At 56.7% G+C, this 21213-nt stretch overlaps 10 protein-coding genes across 10 annotated transcripts; 5 read left to right on the top strand and 5 right to left on the bottom strand.

Annotated features, from left to right (window-relative positions):
* Window positions 1-324: 324 nt before the first annotated feature.
* MFIFM68171_06965 (uncharacterized protein) lies at window positions 325-648 on the bottom strand (the record flags this gene model as incomplete). Its single annotated transcript, XM_071062385.1, has 1 exon — window positions 325-648. The coding sequence occupies one exon, from the start codon at window positions 646-648 to the stop codon at window positions 325-327; it is 324 nt and encodes a 107-aa protein (XP_070918486.1).
* A 1764-nt stretch (window positions 649-2412) lies between these two features.
* Window positions 2413-3127, top strand: RLP24 (ATPase-activating ribosome biosynthesis protein; the record flags this gene model as incomplete). Its single annotated transcript, XM_071062384.1, has 2 exons — window positions 2413-2488; window positions 2544-3127. 2 exons carry the CDS (start codon window positions 2413-2415, stop codon window positions 3125-3127), a joined length of 660 nt encoding a protein of 219 aa, XP_070918485.1.
* Window positions 3128-3790: 663 nt separating this feature from the next.
* Window positions 3791-4649, bottom strand: ryh1 (GTPase Ryh1; the record flags this gene model as incomplete). The annotated part of the gene is made up of 5 exons (XM_071062383.1): window positions 3791-4125; window positions 4186-4315; window positions 4373-4461; window positions 4519-4550; window positions 4597-4649. 5 exons carry the CDS (start codon window positions 4647-4649, stop codon window positions 3791-3793), a joined length of 639 nt encoding a protein of 212 aa, XP_070918484.1.
* Window positions 4650-5182: 533 nt separating this feature from the next.
* Window positions 5183-6552, top strand: MFIFM68171_06962 (uncharacterized protein; the record flags this gene model as incomplete). Its single annotated transcript, XM_071062382.1, has 2 exons — window positions 5183-5334; window positions 5388-6552. The coding sequence occupies 2 exons, from the start codon at window positions 5183-5185 to the stop codon at window positions 6550-6552; spliced, it is 1317 nt and encodes a 438-aa protein (XP_070918483.1).
* A 653-nt stretch (window positions 6553-7205) lies between these two features.
* MFIFM68171_06961 (uncharacterized protein) lies at window positions 7206-9323 on the bottom strand (the record flags this gene model as incomplete). The annotated part of the gene is made up of 2 exons (XM_071062381.1): window positions 7206-7222; window positions 7277-9323. 2 exons carry the CDS (start codon window positions 9321-9323, stop codon window positions 7206-7208), a joined length of 2064 nt encoding a protein of 687 aa, XP_070918482.1.
* An 808-nt stretch (window positions 9324-10131) lies between these two features.
* URK1 (Uridine kinase) lies at window positions 10132-11982 on the bottom strand (the record flags this gene model as incomplete). The annotated part of the gene is made up of 9 exons (XM_071062380.1): window positions 10132-10615; window positions 10667-10898; window positions 10949-11018; window positions 11069-11154; window positions 11218-11260; window positions 11320-11464; window positions 11519-11568; window positions 11624-11701; window positions 11761-11982. The coding sequence occupies 9 exons, from the start codon at window positions 11980-11982 to the stop codon at window positions 10132-10134; spliced, it is 1410 nt and encodes a 469-aa protein (XP_070918481.1).
* A 613-nt stretch (window positions 11983-12595) lies between these two features.
* Window positions 12596-13860, top strand: MFIFM68171_06959 (Ran binding protein in the microtubule-organising centre; the record flags this gene model as incomplete). Its single annotated transcript, XM_071062379.1, has 4 exons — window positions 12596-12697; window positions 12768-12844; window positions 13026-13221; window positions 13405-13860. The coding sequence occupies 4 exons, from the start codon at window positions 12596-12598 to the stop codon at window positions 13858-13860; spliced, it is 831 nt and encodes a 276-aa protein (XP_070918480.1).
* A 363-nt stretch (window positions 13861-14223) lies between these two features.
* NdufS4 (ndufs4 NADH dehydrogenase Fe-S protein subunit) lies at window positions 14224-14955 on the bottom strand (the record flags this gene model as incomplete). The annotated part of the gene is made up of 3 exons (XM_071062378.1): window positions 14224-14533; window positions 14589-14693; window positions 14756-14955. 3 exons carry the CDS (start codon window positions 14953-14955, stop codon window positions 14224-14226), a joined length of 615 nt encoding a protein of 204 aa, XP_070918479.1.
* A 372-nt stretch (window positions 14956-15327) lies between these two features.
* Window positions 15328-15974, top strand: ATP17 (ATP synthase f chain, mitochondrial precursor; the record flags this gene model as incomplete). Its single annotated transcript, XM_071062377.1, has 5 exons — window positions 15328-15375; window positions 15432-15446; window positions 15626-15776; window positions 15830-15895; window positions 15949-15974. 5 exons carry the CDS (start codon window positions 15328-15330, stop codon window positions 15972-15974), a joined length of 306 nt encoding a protein of 101 aa, XP_070918478.1.
* Window positions 15975-17136: 1162 nt separating this feature from the next.
* On the top strand, window positions 17137-20978 carry MFIFM68171_06956 (ATP synthase subunit f, mitochondrial; the record flags this gene model as incomplete). The annotated part of the gene is made up of 3 exons (XM_071062376.1): window positions 17137-17199; window positions 17278-17782; window positions 17836-20978. 3 exons carry the CDS (start codon window positions 17137-17139, stop codon window positions 20976-20978), a joined length of 3711 nt encoding a protein of 1236 aa, XP_070918477.1.
* Window positions 20979-21213: the final 235 nt, after the last annotated feature.

Below are 21213 nucleotides of genomic sequence, written 5' to 3'. Positions count from 1 at the left end.
TCCGTTCAACGACGCGCCATTCTATTCGCCCGTCTAAGGTAGTCAAGATATGCTACAGATATGACTAGCTACTGTGTTTCGAGAGCGTATGCCTAGGTCTGCCTTCGCCCGGTTGGTGTCGGTTCGCCTAATAGCGATCCATCACAGCCCAGGACGTTATAGGGATTTGCCTTCCCAAGGCACATAAATCATCGCAACCCATCAGGCAGAGACCAAAACATGCTTCGGGTAATATGTACAGGGTGTCAAGGAACTGGGGTCGTGCTAACAGCGATGTTCCTCATGCATCCACATTCCTAACGTCCATGTGCCACCGATGTTCACTTAGGTATGCTTGATCCCTAGGCGGTCGAGGTTCTTCCTGATGCTCCTGTCGACTCCCTTGGCTGCCCTCTCCAAGGGAAGCCTGTTTTCGAGCCGGTGGACAGCCCTTTCGATAGGAGGTGTGATCCGGTTGATGCCCCTCTCAGCGGGGGACTTGAAGAACGTAATGTTGCGCTCCCAGCGCGGTGCCCACTTAGTCGTCTGCTTGGTGAGGCGGTCGTTGGCGCTGGGGGCCATCAGATAGAAGGGCGCCAACGAGGTGACGCCGGCGGCGCCCATGCACCAGACCTCAGTGCGGGTCGCGGCGGGAATGCGGACAGGCATGTCGGTGGGTTGAACGGACTGTTAAGGGTGTTAATTGTCGAGTAGGCGGGTGATGCTGGAGCTTCGATGTTAGCACAGTCGGTAAAATGGACGAAACTAGACGGCGAGAGGAAGGGACAAGATGCCTAAACCAGACAGTCTGGAAGGCAAGGCGGGTAAAAGAGACGACCGGGTGTTGCGTACCTCTACTCTAGAGACGTTGTTGGTCTGTCGAATGTGTTGTGTTGCAGGATATGGAGGTGATAGGCGCAGGCGTCTCGATTGATAGCAAGTAGCTTGGAGCTGTTGATAGTAGTTGATGGCAAACAACGAGTTTGGAGAGTCTGGGGTAGCACAAAGAGGAGAAGCTGAGGGGGACCGGCAGCCCCCTTTATGAATGGGAGGATGAGCGTCCCATGCGTGTTTGGGGGATTCACCTGGTCACAGCTGCGGGCCAATTGGAACGAACAGCTGGTCGGTTCAAAACCACGGACTGCCTCCAGCACCTTTCCCCAGGTGGTGCAAGCGGGCAGTTGTGGCCGGTGCAAAGCGGGGTAAGGCGTTGCAACAATATCCAAGCGCCAATCATGGTTTGATTCAGGACGTCACTCTGTTCTCACACTCCTTCCGCTGACTCGACATGGCGCCACGGCGCAGGCCCAGGGCGGGGAAGTAACGCTGCCTTGCACCCCCTGGCAACCAGTTCCAGGCCACCGGAGACTGCAGGGCGCAAGGCCGGATACAACTTGATTTAGGTGACAAAATAGAGTACTTAGCATCAAGGTAATTCTAGACACTCGATCTTGATACTGGTCTGATTAAGGTAGTGTCTGGTCGTGTGCTAGTGCTCGGGACGTAATGGGCTCTGTGGGCCTCTTGGCCCAGTGAAGCTCCACATTCCCCAGATCCCGCCTACGCGGTGCAGTGGAGCTGGTGGAGCGACTGATCGCCTAACACGTTGATGTCGCGATTCCTAATGAACAAACCACAGGTCAGATTCGCGCAATACAAACACATCCATGAGACTGGCCCGTAACTGGCTGTTCCATCATAACCGGTAAAGCTTCAAACATCCGCAGTCAATCGTGTGAATGGGGATATCAGCAGGTAACTTCGTTTTGGCATCTTTAAAACCCCCGCTCGCGAGAGTGTCTCATCGCAACTCCGCCACAAGAGTGGCCCATGTCCGTTTGGGAGGCATGCAATGCGGTTCAAAATGCCCCATAGCCGGAACCATACAAGCCCACAAGTCGAGGAAGTGGAGAGCGCTGGATTAGGGCCCTGCTAGTGTCGAAGTATAGCCTTGGCATCAACATCGGGTCCGGAAGCAAACAACAATGTGGAATGGGCTTTCGGTCACATGATTCCAATAATGGTTAGGCACCATTTTGAGGGCTGACATGGTCACAAGCAACTCACAGCTCCAAGACCTCGCAAACAGGCTTGTGGCAGATGCGAGGACAACACTTAGACGCCTGTGCCAATCATGGCAGGATGAATTGACGGCAACACAAGATACGTCTGTGCTGAGGCTCATGGTACTGTACATTACTGAAAGGGAGTTGGCCACACAATGGTCGAAGTGAGAATACCCTAACCCTGGTAGTACTTGCTGACTAAGGGGAATTTTCGATAACGGATCCAATCCCCCGCCCCCACTCTTTTCTGTCCTGCAAAGGCGGTCAATTTTTTTCGACAAGAACTGCATCAACCAAAAGTGGAGGGCAGGCGCTGAGAAAACCTTCGGCAACCCATCAAGACGACCGTCGGTTTCCCAGCCCCAAGATGCGTATCGAGAACTGCTTTTTCTGCGGGAGGCCCGCGTGGCCCAGCAAGGGCATTACATTTATGCGAAATGACGGTTCGTTTGTTCCCACAATCATGGCAAACACAGACACTAATCAGCTCGGCCCTAGGCAAATCTTTCCGCTTCTGCCGCTCCAAATGCCACAAGAATTTCAAGATGAAGCGTAACCCGCGCAAGCTTAAGTGGACCAAGGCGTACCGCAAGAACGCAGGCAAGGAGATGGTGGTGGACAGCACGCTACAGTTCGCGGCCCGGCGCAACGTGCCCGTGCGCTACGACCGCGAGCTCTTCGCCAAGACGCTCAAGGCCATGGAGCGCATCAGCGAGATCCGCGCCCGCCGCGAACGCGTCTTCTACAAGAAGCGCATGGCCGGGAAGCGCGCCCGCGAGCTGGCCGCTGCCCGCAAGCTCGTCGCCAACAACGAGCACCTGCTGCCTCGCCTGCGCGGCAGCGAGAAGCGCCGCCTGGCCGAACTGGCTGCTGAGCGGGGGGTCGACGTTGAGGAGCTGGAGCGCGAGGAACTGGCGACACTGCGTGCAAGCAAGAAGACCAAGGCGTTCGGTGGCGAGGTGCGCAGGGTTAGGGTGCGGACCGATGGCGGTGTCGAAGAGGTTACCGAGTCGATCGGCGGCCATATCGACGAGGATATGGATGACGACGACGACGACGACGACGACATGGATACGGACTGAAGGAGTTGCCCCTGATATTTGGGGGAACTGGCCCGCCGGCGCGCTACGGATCTCTTTCGCTACTTGGCTCCCTTGGTGAATTCGGCCAACCGGAGGCGTATCCAGTGGGACTCAACACGGATACGGGATGATGCGTTCCGTATCCTGATGGCCTTGTAGAGGAGCTCATAACATCTCGAGAGGCCTCAATTGTTGCAACCTTGCTCCCGGCTCGGTCGGACACTGGTCTGGTGCCCTTAGAGGCGGCATCAAAGACTGGCTTTGGGAATTGGCGAATCGGCGTTAATCGGATAGGAGGTTGTCTGAGTCCACATGCTGTCATTAGCTAGATATCCGGATATTCCTGGGTCTTCAGCATACAGGGGCGTAAAATATATCGGTTGGTTAGGGTCAAAGATCGATATTAGTGACAACACCGTCGTGATAGTCGTCAATATTCATACACGATAGCTCAGAGGAGGATAGGATATATGCATCGGGGGCGTCGAATCAGAAGCCAGCCGTCCGGATGTATATTATTAGACGGATTCATAGAGAACGCTAATGCGCTCTTCAAAGGACCGTGAGTCGCTATGCTTGATTCTAGGGGTGGAAGTCCAATCTCAGGTGTATAAATGTCCGGGTCTGCCTGGTCCTCTGCTGCTCTCCCATCGCACTCCGACTCTAGCATGCGCAGCCCTCCTGTTGCGGGGGGCTGGGGGTCGTCTTCACATCGATCATCTGGCTCGACGCCTGTGCGGCGGCGTCGGCCCCTTCCATCCCCGGTAGCGCCTGTGCTATCCTCTTGAATAGCGTCTTGACGTTGTGCCCCAGCTTGGCGCTCGTCTCGACGAACATAAGGTTGTTCCGCTTAGCCTCCTCCTCACCCTGCTGTGTCGTCACCTCGCGCTTGTCGTTGAGATCTGTCTTGTTTCCCACCAGCACAATGATGACGTCGTTCCCCCGCTCAGCCCGCACGTCGTCAATCCATTTCCTGGTGTTTTCGAAGCTCTTCAGATCTGGCAAAGTGGTTTGTGTCAGCGTGCACTCTGCGGCGGCTAGGACACTATGGCACTCACTTGAGATATCGTAGACCACCACCGCCACGCTCGAGTCTCGGATATATGAAGGGATCAAGCTCCTGAATCGTTCCTGTCCGGCTGTATCCCAGAGCTGTAACCGCACCGTTCGGTCCTCTAAATACATCGTCTGTCCGGACAGTCAGTATCTCTCGCCGTCTGTCGTGCGCAGGTAGTCGTAGCTTGCCTTTGACAGGAAGTCGATGCCGATTGTGGCCTGGTACATGTTGTCGAACGAGTCATACATGAATCGTGTGATGAGCGACGTTTTGCCAACTGTTTTTGGATTTGTTAGCCCTTCCCTCCCGGACAACCACAAACGAAGTCGCATACCGCTCTGTTCGCCTAGAAAGACCAGCCTGTCTCTAGGTCAGCAAAATGCTGCCGAGCCCATTGCCGGGATGTCATTACTTGAACTTCTTCAGCGGGTTGTTGTATGACCCGCCTGCTCCTGCCTGTGCCATGATGGTTGGCTGTGATAGGGTTGGTGGTATCGGGGTTTGGGGAACGCGCAATAGGGGTTCGTAGCGGTAGCAGGAAAATGTACGGCGTTTGACACTACGTTAAGGTTGTTGCGTGGTGTTTAGAACGTAACTTCGAAGCAAGTACTCGAATGGACAAGTCGGCGCAAAAGTTGCCAAAGTTTCGCGGTTCTTCGTAACGGAGATCGATCGGCGTCGGCCGTGGCTTTGGCACCTGGCAGGCTTAAACCGCCTGACTTGCCGCGCTGAAAAGGGGCACGGAGCACCTCACCTTCCATGCCCTGCTGCGCCAGGCCTTGGCACCTCAGCGGTCATGCTCGCCGCAGTCCGGGCAAGCTGCCAGCGTGCACGGGGCGTCCCGCGCAGTGTGCGTCAATGCGTCTTATCTTATCGTATTCAACTCGGTGCTGAATTTTTGAGGACCACACCCCACATTCTATCGCTCAGGGAGAGCCGATCAAGAGCATCACGGACTGTCGGCGCGGTCAAGAGAGGGACCTGAAATTTTACCCAAGATGCCCGTTCTAAAACCGCTCTCGGGCAATCCAAATGCCCCCCAGCAATACAAACAGCCGTCCCGAAAAGGCAAAAAGGCGTGGCGTAAGAATGTCGACGTTTCCGAGATCGAAAAGGGACTCGAAGAGCTCAACGACCAGATAATCAAGGGGTAAGCGAGAATTCTTTGCGGAAAACAAGCATCAATTGGCTCACTTTATCCAGAGGGGTTATCGCCGAGAAGGAATCGTCCGAGCTGTTTACCCTCGACGTTGTCGGTGATGGGGCACTCCCAAAGCGGTTTCCAAAGCACATCAAGAAGGGCCTCAAGGCAGACGAGATTATTGCGCAGCGGTCGGCAGTGTCAGCTGTGTCAATGCGCAAGCGGGCCGGCGACAAGACGACAGATGGAATTCTCCCTGTCAAGAGGCAACGGACCGACTATGTCACCCACAAGGAGCTCGCGAGGATAAAAAAGGTGGCCGACGGGCATCACGAGTCGACAGTCGCGGTTGTGGATGCCGAATACGACGTCTGGGCTGAGCCGAAGGAGGATCCAAAACCGGTAGGGGAACATTCCTTCCTAGCCCCGGCCCAGAAGAAGAAGAAGCCCAAGACCTTGGAGCAGCAACCCATCTCGTTGGCAGCCAACGGGAAATCAGTGCCTGCCGTTCCGAAGCCCAAGGGCGGCCACAGCTACAACCCCGCCTTCGACGACTACCGGGACCGGCTTATCGAAGAGAGCGAAAAGGCGGTCGAGGCGGAGCGTAAGCGCTTGGAGGCTCTCGAGGCCGAACGCATCAAGCTGGAGGCGGCTGCAAAGTCCGCCGCCGAGGCCGAAGCTGCTGAAGCAAGGGCTGACCTCTCCGAATGGGAAGACGATTCTGCCTGGGAAGGATTCGAGAGCGCCGGGGAAGAACTGAGCGTTAAGGCCAAGAGGCCAAGGCGGAAGACGCAGGCCGAAAGGAACCGGGTCAAGCGCAGGAAGGAGGAGGAGCGTAAAGCGAAGCACGAGGCGGCCATGAAGCGGAAGAATGCCCAGGCTGAGCGCATCAAGCAGATCGCGCTCGAAGTTGCCGAGAAGGAGCGCGCTCTTGCGCTGGAGAAGGTCGAGATGAGCGATGCCAGCGAGGAGGGCGATGACGTTGAGCTGCGCCGGAAACAATTGGGTAAAATCCGACTTCCCGAAAAAGACCTGGAGCTGGTTCTGCCGGATGAGTTGCAAGACTCTTTGAGGTTGTTGAAGCCTGAAGGCAACCTCCTCAAAGATAGGTACCGCAGCATGCTTGTTAGGGGCAAGATGGAGAGCCGGAGGAAGATTCCGTTTCGGAAACAAGCCAAGACTAAGGTCACGGAGAAATGGACATACAAGGACTTTACATTGGATTGAGCACTGGTGGCGTTTGATACCGAATACACATTCTTCCGCGGCTTTTCACGTTGTTGTCGCCTCCCAACATTCTTCTCCGCGTTCATTGTCCGTTCATGTTCAGCCCCCCGTCAACGGCCATACCGAAGCTAAGAGTTCGCGACGGGTCTTAAACTTGAGCATATCGTCTCCTAATCTCCTCCCACGGGAAGCGCTCTCTTACGGAGGGCACAGCTCCACATCGCGATCTACCCCCTTTTAAACCGGAATTTGTTATGGTCGCGCTATATGGAAGCGAGCATGATCATACGGCACACACACGGCAAAGCCCCAGATCATGGGCCGGGGTTCCCATATCTCGTGCAGCCAGGCATCTCGAAGCGACAAGCGCGGCCTGATGAATCATGTAGACAACGCGCAAAAGATATTGGCTCTAGTTCCGCTCATCTTAAAGCCAGTGCAAGTCTATTAGACGACAGTACAGGTCTTCTGGGGCGCGCACATCAACCTCTAACCGAGGTCGTCCGTACAAGCACCCCACCATTATGAATACAAGCAACGCTCCAATTATGGTTGGAGATGGCTAGGTAATTCCGGTGTTGGGAAAAAAAAAAAAAAAAAAAAAGGAGAAGGGGCAGTTCGAAGCAGATCCCTGCTCAGCTACACAGAGAGCACTAGTAGCTCATTAAATCTGCCATAAAGTCAGCCATATAGGTTCGCACGTAATGCTCAGGCTGTTACCTACCTCTCCCAAACAGACCCCTCTTGGCCCAATCCATGGCCATTAGCACCCTCGTCCGGAAGCTGACGCTCTGAGCAAAATATATGCTCCGCCAGGCGTACACGGCCCACAACCCGCCCGCGAACCCCTTCCCCCCGCCGAGATCAAACACGGCAGAGTTCCCGATATACGCTAGACTCCCTAGGTGCTTGTACTCGAACGCCTTGTACACGGCCGCGTCCAGATCGCCCTCCATGATCTCGTTCGCTTTCAGGCCGGGAGCGGCCCTGGCCAGCTTATTGAACTTGTGCGCGAGGTACGTGCCCTGCTGATGGGCGCGCTGCGCCGTGGCGGGCAGGCTTGTAAGCTTGCTGTCGATCTGCTTGAGCAGCTCGCGGAGCTCGCCAAAGTCCAGCGTGCCCGAATGGTCGCGGTCGTACTCTTCGAAGAGCTTGTCGAGGCGCTTGAGATGGCCCACGGCCTGGGGGAAGCGCTTCTTCACCTGCTCGGCGACGCTGCGCCAGTCTGAAAAGTGCAGTTGTAGGTTCTCCGGGTCGGCACCGTGCTTCCAGGCCAGGTTGCGCACGAAGGTGACGATGTGGTCGGCTACATTGTTTTGCACCGTCGCGCAGTCGCCAATGGCGTAGACGTCGCCGAGTGGGGTTCCGTTGAGGCGGAGGTGTGTGTCCGTCTCGAGGGCGTGGCGGTTGGTCTGGGCGTTACCGAGCTTCTTGGAGATGCGCTTGCAGAATTCGGCTTGAGAGACGCCGGTCGACCAGAGGCAGAAGCCCATTGGCAGCTCTTTTGTGATGATCCTGCCGTCTTCCCCCTTTTGGGTGAATAGGATTGAGTCTGGGCGGACCTCGCTCACGCGGGAATTGGTCAGGACCTCGACCTGATCGCGCGCGAAGCGTTCCTCGGCGTACACGGACAGCGTCTCATCGTACGTGTTGAGAATGTGGTCCCGGCTTTGGATCAAGTGGACCGAGATCTCATTCCGCAAGAGCCGCGGGAAGAGTTGAATGAGGTCTTCGTTAAGCAGGTCATAGAGCTCGGCGGCGAACTCGACACCTGTGGGCCCGCCGCCGCACACGACAAACGACAGCAGCCGCTTCCGCTCGTCGTCGGTCGTCGTCGGGAGGCAGGCAAGCTCTAGATTGTGGATCACCTTGTTGCGGATCTCGCGCGCGTCGTTGATGTCCTTCAGGAAGTGGCAGTGCTCCAGGCCTTTAACGCCGTGCGGGTTTGTGACAGAGCCGACAGCGATCACCAGCTTGTCGTACGGAACGTAAAACCGCCGTTCGTTGCCGTTGCAATCCGTTTGAGACACTTCAACCAGGCGTGAAGAGAAGTCAACGTCCTCGGCGCGGGCACGGAGGAAGTGGCCTCCAACCTTGTTTATTATCCTCCTAATAGGCTCCACCAGCGATCTCAACCCGAGCGTCCCCACCGTCGCGGACGGTAACATTGGAGTGAAGAGGAAGTAGTTTGTCGGAGACACGACCGTGACGTGGTAATTTTCAGGGTTGAGCTCCTTCAAGAGTGCGACGGCACCCCAGCCGCCGCCCAGAATCACCAGTCTGGGTTTGTCCTTGTGTTTCCGCATCTCCTCGCTGTCGTCATCGTCGAGGTATGCTTCTAGGATGGGTAGTTGCTTGGGGCCGCCGCGACGGGGATTAAGCGCAAGCTCCGAAATATCAATGTCGACCTGGTTAGCATGCGAAGCGTAGGTCGACGCATCGTAGAGGAAGAAACCGACCACTCCAAGGCCGAGGAGCAGCACCGAGCTTCCGAACCATGCGGCGGCGCGATACCCGAAATTTAGAAGCCTTGATGTCCGCTGTGGGAGGGGTTTTCCAGACAATTGCCGTGTTGGCGCAAGTCGTGTGGGGGAAAACCGTCCAGCGGAAGTCCCAAGAGCGCCCTGGATTTGCTGAGCGACTGGCCGTGGTCTCACTGTGCCTGTGAACAAAGGCTGAACTCGGTTTCTGCATGATTGTCCCTTTGCGCCCCAGCTTGCTCCTCGGGAGTTAAAGCGCCCGGCCTGCCGAGCTGCTCGACAGCCGAGCATCGTGGCCGAATTGTGGGCGCTGCGGTCGCTGTGGGCGCTCTGTTTCCTGTGACGTCAACTGGAGGGCCGATAAGCAATTGCTCCACAGGGCGCTCGGATCCCATGCAAAAGGAAGTATTGTACTGCTATTAAACCTCCGCAGAGCTGATGCGGGTAAAGGAGAAGGCAAGGGGTCAGATATCGAAACGAGCGTAGAAGTGTGTCAAAATGTAGACGCCGACACTGATGCGCCGGAGAAGCTTGCACCACTCTAGGTGTGAGTGATCTCCCCAACGATACGTCAGTGATCTGGAACCAATGGGTCCTAAGGAACCCGTAGGGGTAATCAGTGCACCCGTGCATGCTACCGTGGGGCCACCGATCTGTACTGTACAGTACTCTGGCTACATCCCTTTCCCATCTCGATGGCCTCGTCTTCAGCGAGAGACGATGGTCAATACTTCTTTGTCGGTAACCAAGAAAATTTGTCTCAGCACAACTCCCAGTCTCATCGGCTTGGACTGGTGCGGTGTAGAAGAGCCAAAGAGCTGGTAGTTAATGATGCAGTACAAATAATCGTTTGCACTGTACTGCAACGCTGGCTCGGCTGCTACTCTCGAAGCACCCCACTCCGTTACCTAGCTTGAGGTGCCCGAAAGGGTCCGGACCGATGCCAGGCCCGCACCCGTCGTTTCTCTTGAGCATACGAATGCCAGTTTACGAGTGATCACGGTTGCAGCAGCTATGTCAAGGTCGGCATACAACCCGTCAATTTCAGAACCGGCACAGAAACTCCAGGCCATGCAAAAGCGCGTGCTTCAAGCCAGCTTCAGCACCGGAAATACCTCTTCTCAACCCATCTATGCTCCATGTCTTGAACTACGTTGCTCACCACCACCGTGATCTCGGGGAACGCTTTGGTCAGTCGATGGAGACCCATCCGACCGGCGCTATACGTGACCAAGATAATTCGGTCCGCCCTCACGCCGTGGTCCACGAGCACCTGCACTGCCATCAAAGCCGAGCCCCCGCTGCTCATCTGAGCGTCGAGGAGGAGTACCGCTTCGTGCTTGTTGATATCGTCGGGCAGGACCAGGTAATGCAGCTCGGGTTCGCCAGTCCGTATGTTGCTCTGGATTAGCACCCGACCAGTCTTGCAGTCGGTAATCACTCGTCTGAGGCCTGCTTCTAGTGCTGCGCCGCCGCGGAGGACAATGACCGCAGACACTTCACCCTTCTGACGAAGCCCGGTGTAGGTGAAGCCTTGTGATGTGGTGATGTCTGTCGAGACGAACGGAATCTTGTTGAACGCCCTGCAGATAGTCAGTTGCCGCCAGGGCGCAGGACTGTGACGGACTACACACTCTTCTATGAGCAGGGCCGTAAGTCGGTTGAAGTAGAAAATGAAATCCTCGCTAGACGTGTCGATATCGTGGATGATTGTGTTCATCCCGCGTAGTTGCGAGGTCTGGTTCATGACGATCACTTTGTCGGAGAGCGGCTCCGAGTTGGCCCCGATCTCGAGGCGTGTGAGCGCTGCACGGTGATGGGTGGACTTCTCGAGCAATTTCTGCTGGATGAACTGGACAACCATGGCTGCTGGGGTCAGGCTCTGCTCGCTCCAAATTCGTGACCGCCGCACTTACACATGGCCACATGGTTCTCGACACCCCGAGGCACAATAATATCGGCTACGTTCCTTTGCGGGTTGACGTACTGTCGCCGGAGTTCAGCAGCCGCCCCAGGCAGGGACGGTCAGGGCTCACCTTTTCGAAATTCGGTTTTACAAAAGTGAACCACTGCTTGATGATGCCCTCGATGTCGCGGCCACGGTCCCTTTGATCGCGTAGTACTTGAGTTTGTTAGTTCTACAGCAGGTAGAGCAGTGCGACAATAGATGGCAGATTAGACGCACTCCGTCTCGAGAGGCAGGTATCCGCATCGGCCTCGCAGAATATCTTTAAATCATCCCGGTCAGCCCCGAGGGAGCTGTGCAGATGAGACTAGGCAAGTTCACCTTCATGTCCATCAGCTCGAGAAGCCTTGGATCGTATAGAGCAAATATGCCCTCGAGGATGAGGACGTGTGGTGAGTAAATGGTAGTGGTACGGTCAAGACGGGCATGCTTCTCAAACGAGTACACTGGGATTTCGGCACGTTTCCTACGTTTGACGCTCATCAGAGGCGGCTTGAATACAGCGGAGACCCAGACTTACCCGGCTTTGAGGTCTCGCAGGCGGTCTACCAGGACATCGAAATCCAGGGCCTGAGGTGACGATGAGCTTGGCGTAACCGGTATGCTAAGGGTGGCTTTGGCTTACATCTGGCGAGTCAAAGTCATATTCATTTCGAAATGCTTTCTTGGAAGCCTCCTCGTCCAGGCTCTTGTAGAACGAGTCCTACGAAGCACTATGAGTTTGAGAGTTGCTCCCCGTGCCCAGGATAATCTTGGACTCACAATGGAGAGGATGACAACCCAGGGCAGGTTGAGCTTGTTCACGATCGCATGTGACAGTGTCGACTTGCCCGAACCTGAGCTGCCGGCGATCCCAATAATGCTGACATCGGCCCAAGGAGGTGCATAATGGGCCCTTTTTGCGATTGTGCCATCGGCCTCGGGTGCCGCGGCGTCGTTGATTACGGCTTCCGGGGCAGCGGCCACGGAAGTGGAAGCCGGCATGGCTGAACCAGGTTACGCTGACGCGGTGGAGGGGCAGTGGCAGACCCAAGCCTTGGAACCGCAGTGTGCAAGGCTGCCGGGATAAGCGACGGGTGCTATTGCAGGAGATGCATCCGTCTTTGCGTCTTCCCAGGTGAGGCTAGGTAACCTACAGTTTAAAACCAGTGTTTTGCGTTCGGAATGGAAACGGACGCTTTGTTCACTAGGTAGCCGGGCTGGTCTGCTAGGTCCAAGTCGGTCGATGCAGGACGGGATCCTCCAGACGAATTCTCTTCCAGCTGGGGCGCTCTCGGCTAATGCGGGGCAGTGAAAGCTACACTATACTGAGCCAGTTCGCCCCGCCCAGTACGCCCAGGCGCCCACGGCGGATGCCCGAGCGCCCCGGCTGCACTCAGAGTCCGGTGGCCTGGGATCCGCATTGTCCCCACAGAGGAGCTCGGACGCTTCCCGTTTGCTCAGGTTTTGAACCAACTTCGCTCGTCTTCGCTTCCCTCTCTCGTCGAGTCCACCTCCTTCAATTTTTTTCCCTCGCACTCTCCCACCAAGTGCCGACCCCCGTGTCTAGGCGCATGCGCAGACAGATGTAAAGCGCCACGTCCTGTCAACCAGGCACATGTCCAGCTGGAGCGCCGTCTTCGATCTGGGTGGACTCGACAGTGATTCAGCTTTTCGGGAAACCATACTTGCTCATATCCGCGACAACTTTGGCCGGATGGTACGTCTTGCGGCTCGCTGCTCGGCGGACACGTGATGAGTCGGTATGTTAACCGCCTTCACGGCAACAGACTTCCTCAACCTCGACGGCCACCACCTTCCAGCATGCCTTCGACAAACGGGTGGCCGACGTCAAGTCGCCGAAGAGGTAAGCGATGTGCGCATCCTAAATCCCCGCCATGGCAAGATGATGATTGCGTATCAATGGGAATCTCTCCGAACATTCCATGTGGAGAAGCTCTGCATAACTCGTTAAACCCTGAATTGCCCTGCACACGGTCTTGGGACTTGCATCCAAATGGCTGGACCGCGCTGACATTTTTGGCTAGCGATATCAACGCTTTGATACTTGACTACCTGACGATGGAAGGGTACCCCAAGGCCGCAGCAAAGTTCTCTAAGGAAGCGAATCTGCAGCCGCAGCAGTGCGACCCGTCGATCCAGGCACGGCAGGAGATACAGCATGCTATTCATAGCGGCGATATCGAGAGCGCAATCACAGCTCTGAATGAGCTTGATCCAGAGGTACGGCATGTTTATCCACAGTCCCATGCTGCTATGATTAGAACACGAGTTTCATCATGCACCACGCATAGGCCTCTGGCCCGTGATGAGAAACAACCACTAGCAGATTATGACGCAGCATGACTCTTCCCGCTTTTGTTTCAGACTCCTGGTTGGCACAATCCCGGACTGACACATCAATAGCTGCTAGACACGAACCCAGAGCTCCATTTCTCGCTCCTACGACAACAACTCGTTGAGCTGATTCGGCAGTGCAATGGGGGCGATGTCTCCCCCGCCGTGGACTTTGCTACTAAGAAACTGGGCCCTCGTGCGGCCACAAACCGCGATTTCTTGCATGATCTCGAGCAGACCATGGTTCTGATATTTTTCCCCCACGACAAGCTGCAGCCGGAACTTGCGGCGCTGCTTAGCTCGGACCTCCGCAGAACCACGGCGGCCAAGGTCAACGAGGCAGTGCTGCTGCGGCAAACCCAGCGCCGGGAAGCCGCTATCAGACAGCTCGTCCGCATGCGGACGTGGGCTGAGAATTCGGCCAGGTCCAAGAAGATGGACCTGCCAGAGTCCATCGAACTTGGTCTCAATGGAGACAATGTGGATTTCAATGACAGCGGCCACGAGCCAATGATTACGACGTGAACAGGCGGTGGCGCCGAGAGCGTTTATGAGTGACTTACGGCAGAGGGCTATATCCATTGACTTTATGGCGTTGCGAGGCGGCGGCAGGACTCCGGCGCGGTTACTAGGGGCGGGTACTGGAGCATTATCACGGCGTTCTGGCTAGGGCTGAAGCATGAACGATGGCCTTGTATGGCTTACGTTGCGTTTGTGGCGATACACTTGGTCCGTCTAGTGGGATATATAGACCGCTTTGCGCAATAAAAACTTACATCGCGATGAGAGACTGATCTTCATTCTAGATTCTCTTGCATTTTTGTCCGGTGCCGTCTCAAGTTCCATGTTATGTACATTGCCGCCCAGGAGTAACGATCCACCACGCGCCTATTTGGTCCGGATGTGCTTCAACTTGCCTGGGGAGTATAGGAAGTTGTTGGCATACGCCTTTGGGGTGAAGTGGCGCTCGTTTGGCTCCTGGACGAAATACTCGTAGCCCTGCTTCTCGGCAAAGGCGATGGCGTCCTCTTTGGTCTTGAAGTGGATGTGCGTGCCCTGCATATGGTCGCCCGACGACTGCCATCCTATCAGCGGGTTCTCCCATCTGTGGCCTTTGGGCAGGACGTCCCAGTCCATCCGCCACCTGGTGCCAATCTTGTCACCGGATTGCGTCGCCGGCTTGGCGGGCCGGTAAATGCTATATCGAAGGCGTCAGTGTGTCAGTCCCGTAGACCGGGAGCAGGAGGGCGTACCGGACTGTCCGGGCTTGGAGCTCCAGCGGGGCCCCAGACAGGAGGCCAGCAGGTACGACGTCCTCGGTGCCATCCTGGATGTGCTTGGGGACAGGCGTGAAGGTGCTGGATAAACGTCAATCAATTGACAGCCGAGGGCGCAGGTTCACCGAGAATGGAGCTCGTACGATGTAGCCATGTCAATGGGGACATTGTAGTCGGGTGCATTTCGGGGTAGCGTGGCCATCGGTGACGACTCCTTCTTTTCCTTCTCTGTCTTGGCCGGCACCGAGCTCTCGAAGCGTCGCGAGGCGGGAAGGACGGCGCGGGCTTGCGACGCACTGCGCAGCAACCGCACCGCCGATGACGTTGTCCGTAATGAGGGCATGATTGCCCCTCTCTTTTGTCTCGTTCGAAGGGGTGTGGGCGGTTGCTGGTGTTGAATGCTCTTCTAAGCTTCCTCGAGAGATTGAGGCGATTCCAGGTTGGAACGGGTTGTCTCAATTGCGGCATCCCCACTTTGCCATCTATGATTGGTTAGCCGGGAACAACCGCGCGCAACAACATCTTTGCCGACGAGGGTCTTGCGTTTTCCCGCAGTCAGGCCCATTCCAGCTTTAACAGCTCAAACCTCGAAACGACCACGTCCAATTGAGCCGGACCCGCGCATCGAGTAGCTGGGGATTTGACTTTCTCATTCTCTCCCTTCGCCGTCGAGTTCTTCACACGTTTGCGAGCGCGCGCGACGCAACTTGCCAAAATGAGCTACGTCACCCGCCGGGCGCTTTCGACCCTCATTCCGCCCAAGGTATGCCATTCATAGCTTTGGCGATTTGGGACTACTACTAACAATCGAGTTTCTAGGTTGCCTCTCCAAAGGTATGTTTCTGCAGTAAAATTTGACCCCTACATTAGCGCCCCGAACTGCCCGGAGGTCGAGCCAAAAGGAGGATGCATTGTTCTGGAAGGAGATTCGCGCCGGTTGTGCCACGATTGATACTCATGGGGCGTGCGGATCGAAGATCACGAATGATTTGTGGCTAACGCGGAGGAACCAGGCCATTGGTGCTGCCCCTGACGCTGTCCGCATGCAGCGTGTCGTCAATTTCTACGAGAAGCTCCCCCGGGGATCGGCTCCCGAGGTCAAGGCCACCGGCATTCTCGGCAGGTACCAAGCGAAGCACTTCGGCAAGAACCCGTCGGTGAAGCGTATGTGGTCAACGTCGTTCAGGTCAGATGAACAGATGCTAATCGTGGTCAAGCCGTCATCCACGCCATCGTCTTCCTTCTCGCTATCGGCTACGCCCAGAACTACTACTTCCACCTTCGTAAGTAATGACCATGGATAGCCAAAGACGTCCATCACTGACCAGGGCTTTAGGCCACCACAAGAACCATGCCCACTAAATCGGAGGTAGGGGAGCCTCTCAGCTTGGTGATGGCTCAGGCGTGTACATAACTGTTATCAAATAGATGGAGTGCCCCAGCACCCACCATAACCGAGTTTTCTTTGTTCTCTTTCCAAAGTTTGGTGGCCGGGTCTACAAATGCCGGTGTGTGAGACAGCCTAAAGAACTGAGATCCTGGAACTAGACTTGAAAGAGTTTGTATCTCTTTCAGATGGCTACCAATCCCTGGCCCCTTGCCTCGAAACCACGCCTGGAATATATCTCTTTCCATTCATTTATTCCTTCCTTTGCGCTTCTTGTTTGAGATGTGGATAATATATGGGCAGGCAAACCCTTGGCCACTGGGACTTGATTGCAATGAACTATTGAAATCAAGGTACTTTTGGTTCATTCTTCGCAAAAAAAAAAAAAAAAAAAAAAAAAAAAAAAAAACATAAATAAAATAAATATGAAAGAAATATCGCTGGGACATCTAGTACTATATACGTCCCACGCAGAGGTATTGCGTTGGAAAAACAACTTGTTTTTCTCTATATTCATTATTCAGTTTACAACAACGCATACTGCATATATCAGGTTACCGGGAATGTAGAGGCTAGGATTTATCGCTTTGATCACGCTCACTCCTGTTTGCACTGCCTGCTTTGCAGGTGGCATGAGGCAGATCCTCGCTCGTGAGTGGAGCAATTTCTGCGCTAAGCCCAAAATAACCACGCTGCCAGCTCTGACCTTTGCCAACCGTCCCGAGTCGTCAGTAGGCGAAAAGAGACAAGCCGCATCGCCTCAGAGGACTGCACCTCTCGCAACTTTTCCCCAAGTCCGTCCTTTCCCTTTTTTTTTATTTTCACACCAGCGACCCGCGACACAGAGGTAGCGCAAGCCTCGGTCCTTCCAGCCGACCCCAGGGAGAAGGAGGTACGCCCCCGTTAAGCCGAGTGAGTGCGGGCTTCATAGCCGGTTCTGCGCCAGCCATCGACATCTGGCCGAATGCCTGCATGCTCATTTTTGCGCGCCCTTGTTCAATCCCGGGTTGCTGACTGAGACTCTTTCTCTTGTTGCTAGATATCACCACAATTACATCGTTAATACCCCGCGACTTGGTGGACTCGCAATCGGTCAATCCATCACCGTGCGACCGCCGACTACCCGACAACCGTATGATGGCCACTGAGTCACCAAAGCAGCGGTCCGATGAAGCTACTCTGACTTCTGTACCTGAGCCCGTGAGCATCGCACCGCATCCCGTCGCTTCGCATGTAATGTCCGTGACCGCTGACCGCAGCTACCCCGCCCGCGTCCAGACCACGATCGTTACCGATTCGCAAAATGTCGACGTCAACCGACCGCACGTGAACGGCGATACTGCCGCTTCCGGGACGGACGAGTTTGAGAACAAGCACATCTCCGACATTGTCGACGATTTGGTGAACTCGACAGAAGTTAGCATTAGTGGAGGATCCGATAACGAGGCGACCAAATCCGATGCGTCCAAGGGCCAGAGCGACGGGAAAAACCACGGCCGCACGTCGTCATCCGTGAAGAAGCCCGCGTCTTTCAAGGCCATCAATGTCAACAAAACATTCCTCAACCCCAAGGGGTCAGCCCCAATCGCGCAGTCCAAGACGGCCGAGAAGGCGCCGACTACGGCCAGCTCAGTATCAGCACCGAGCGGTACTCCGACATCCGCCCGACCCAGGCTAGTCGCGAAAACCGGCAGCGGACTGATTGCAAAGGCGTCCGCCGGGACAAATGGTGGGAAACCAGGCTCGGCTCCTGATGGAAATGCGGTTTGGAACAAGAATCGACGTGAGCAAACACTCCCTCGGGCGCCCCCTAATGATTGCTAACCCGTCAAGCAGCGGTCCCTCCGCCCGAACCCAAGAAATATACCGATGAGGAACTGAAGAAATATGGAATTCACATGGCTAATAGACTCCAACCGGACGACACCAAGGGCCAAGCCAATTGGGCCGACATCGATGACGACGATGATGACTGGGCGCCGGACACCATCACCTGGAAAGACGGAACCAAGATCTCAATCACCCATAACGACGAGCCTCACCCGCCACCGCCCGAACCGGCCCCTCGGCAGCCTGCAAAAGAGAACGGGGCCGTCGAGAAAGCCAAACCGCCGCCACCCGGCACCTCACCATCGATCAAGCCCGGTGTTCTGGCTTCTGGGAAGGGCCTGGTGCTGAAAGGCGTGCCGGAAAAACCAACCTTGGTCGCAAAACCGCCGGCCCCACCGACCCCGGTCAAGTCCCCATGGGCACCCATCCCGAAGGTCGACAAGGTCTCGCCCATCGCGGTGGATGTGCCGGGCCAGCCCGCCAAGTCCGCGCCAAAGGACGCCTCCGCTAGCAAAGTCAATACCCCGCCTCCCCCCAAAGAGATTGCCGCAGATGACTTCAGCCGAGCGCCCTGGAGGGATGGCGCTCCCCCCACCAACCGAGAGCTGTTCAATTCGCAGTCTGGCCGCTATGAACCCGTCCTCGACCGCCGCGGTTCGCTACGCCCGGAACCGCAGCATGGCAGGCAGCCGGCTGTTCTGCAGCGCCCGCCACACCATGAGCAGCAAGGCCCGATTGAGCCGCCCGGGGCATTCCAAACGGGGAGGAGCGAGCAACAGGGCCTGTACGGCCGACGACGCGGGTCATCCAACGTTAGTGGCGGAAGCGGCAGCTGGCAAAGACTTCGGAATCCTGATCACCCCTTACCGCCCCCCGAGCTTATCAACGCCCGACGAGGATCGGTTACAGCGGGGAGCGACGGTCCTGCTTCGCCGAGGAATTTCTCGCCCTCTGGTCTTCAGGGTGGACCGCGCCACGGACAGAGTTGGCAACCCAGAGCTTCCCCGGGGACGGTTCACGCCACCCCGTACCATCAGGGCGCACAAGCACCAGTACCGCCACCAGGCCAGCAGGCGGCAGCAGTCGCCGTGACCGAGCAGGATTATGAGCTTCAAAAGAAGTTGATGCGCGAGCGTCGGGAGCTTGCCATGAGGCGCCGCCAGGAAGAAGAGGCAAGAGAGGAAGCAGCCCGAAGGGAACGAATCCGTGCGAAGCTGGAGGCAATGGGTCCCGCGCCCGAAGCCAACAGCGCCAAGAAAGCGGCTGCAAAAGAACAGGCCGTTACTCCAACCCAAATTCAGTCCCGCGATAGCCTCGGGTCCCAGAAATCTCCGGTCGAAGAGCAGCAAGGCGCAGAAAATGCCGCCCCAGCCGCCGCGATGTCCGAATCTGCCAAGCAGCCAGCGTCGCTTCCGAACGGCGCGCAAGCGCAGGCTCTCTCGCCGCTCGACAGCGTCGAGTCTCGTCCGCAGCCCCACGGCAGCAGCCATGCGCACCCCTGGCCTCCTGCCAAGCCCGAACGGTATCCCCCGGCTTCTTGGGGCGCTCAGCCTTCCGCGAAGATCTGGGGCGCCCCCAATAGTAACAACCGCAGCCTAGGTAACGGTACTTTCGTTTCGGATCTCGGGACCACCCAACTTCCCCAGGTCCCCAGCAAGTCGGGGCCGGGACCCATCGCGCCGCCGAATGGCACCCGCTCCGCAGGCGCATCACAGGCATCAGCGCCTGCTTCTACGGGGAGACAGGCGCCGATCGGCCCTCCAAGACAGCCCCGAAGCGAACAGTCAACTGGAGACCGCGATATGAAGGATAACCCTTGGGCAGCCGCTGTACGTCTCAACGACGACAAGTTCTCGGAGATACTCAACGCTCAATACGAAGAACGAGATCGTCGAATGCAAAAAGAAGGTCGTTCGCTGACAGATATCCAGCCCGCCATCAAAGATACATGGCGTCCGACGAAGCTCGACGAAAGCGGCGTGCGCACCGAGGCGGCCCCTAAGCAGACAATACAGATCGGGCAAGAGAACCTGTGGGCGGCCGAGCCGAAGGCAGCGACCTCGCAGCAAGCGCCGTCCGTGTCGAGTGCCGCCCCATCTGACTACAGCCAAATCACGCAGAGTACAGCGCCTCGCGACATGCCCTCGGCACCAATTCTTGGCGGGAAGACTGCGGCGCCGCAGCAAGCCCGAAGCTCCCGCTTCTTCCCCTCGTCCCGCGACGTCCGCCAGGAAATAAGCACGGATGCCGTCCGGCCCAAATCTCCATCCCCCCCTCCGCCGGACATGGCTGGGCATCCGGCTTTTGACGGGGACGCTACCCACCCGCACGTCTCGCTCCCGCGACCACAGCCGGTCGTCAGGCTCCCGCCGTCGGTGGCGCGGGAATCACAGGCTAGCGCTGCGGATTCGCACAACGTTCCTCCTGCGCCTTCGCGGCCCCAGGTGCCCAGCTTTGGGTGGGCCAACCAGGCGGCATACAAAGAACATGACGGCGCTCCACGCGTGACCGCCCACAAACCTGATAGCTCGTGGCAGACCAAGATCGACAACCTGCTGGGCGGCCGAAAGACACATGCACCCATCAAGCCGGCAGTGACCGATTTTCGCGCCGGCCTCCATTATCCCGAACCGTCGTATCCTCGAGCTGCAGCGCTCTCACCGGACAAGGACGGGTCGGTGACCACAAAGGTGATGGCGGAGGAATGTTTCGAGGAGCAGGAGATGGGCTCGGTCCCCCCTGTCCGGTTCCCCAATACGACGCCGGAAATGGCATGGCAACCCAGCCCCGCGCCGAAGCCGCTGCCTAAGAAGCTCTATGCCGCTGTATCGACTGCGGATTCCATCAGCTTTCCCGTTGACGTGTCGGGAGCCGGGACTGTCTGGCACGTCTGCCTCCCCGGCAGCGAGAGCAAGACGATCGTTATTCCCTTCGGGCGGACGCGCAGCAACCCCCGCCGCGCAGGACAACGTGGCGGCCGACATGCTGCGGCATCTCAGCATCGCCAGAGCAAGGGCCGTGAGCCATCCTCCTCGTATGCGGCGGATCAAGGGTCCAGCGGTTCCGGATCCAACTCTAGCAGAAACCACCGGGGCGGCTACCGAGGACGCGATAACTGGTCGCGAAACGCACCGCAAATCCAGACTTAGTGTGGCTCGCGCTTCTTCTGACAGCTCGATGGGCTCGGAAGCGCGACATAGAGATGGCGTTCTGTCTACCTTAGTTTGGCACCCAGTCCTGTGGCCCCCACCTCTCACGAAGCGGATTTGTGCACGGCCACTTCGTGGGCCTGTACGCATCTCCGAGATAACCTACTACCTCTGTTGATTTACTCTATACTTCAAGACTGCTGCACGCAAAGTGGGCAGGCAGTGTACTAGTTTC

The sequence above is a fragment of the Madurella fahalii genome (genome assembly GCF_045866475.1).
Source record: "Madurella fahalii IFM 68171 DNA, scaffold_3, whole genome shotgun sequence".
NCBI lineage: Eukaryota > Fungi > Ascomycota > Sordariomycetes > Sordariales > Madurella > Madurella fahalii.
This window is presented reverse-complemented; position numbering and strand designations above follow the sequence as displayed.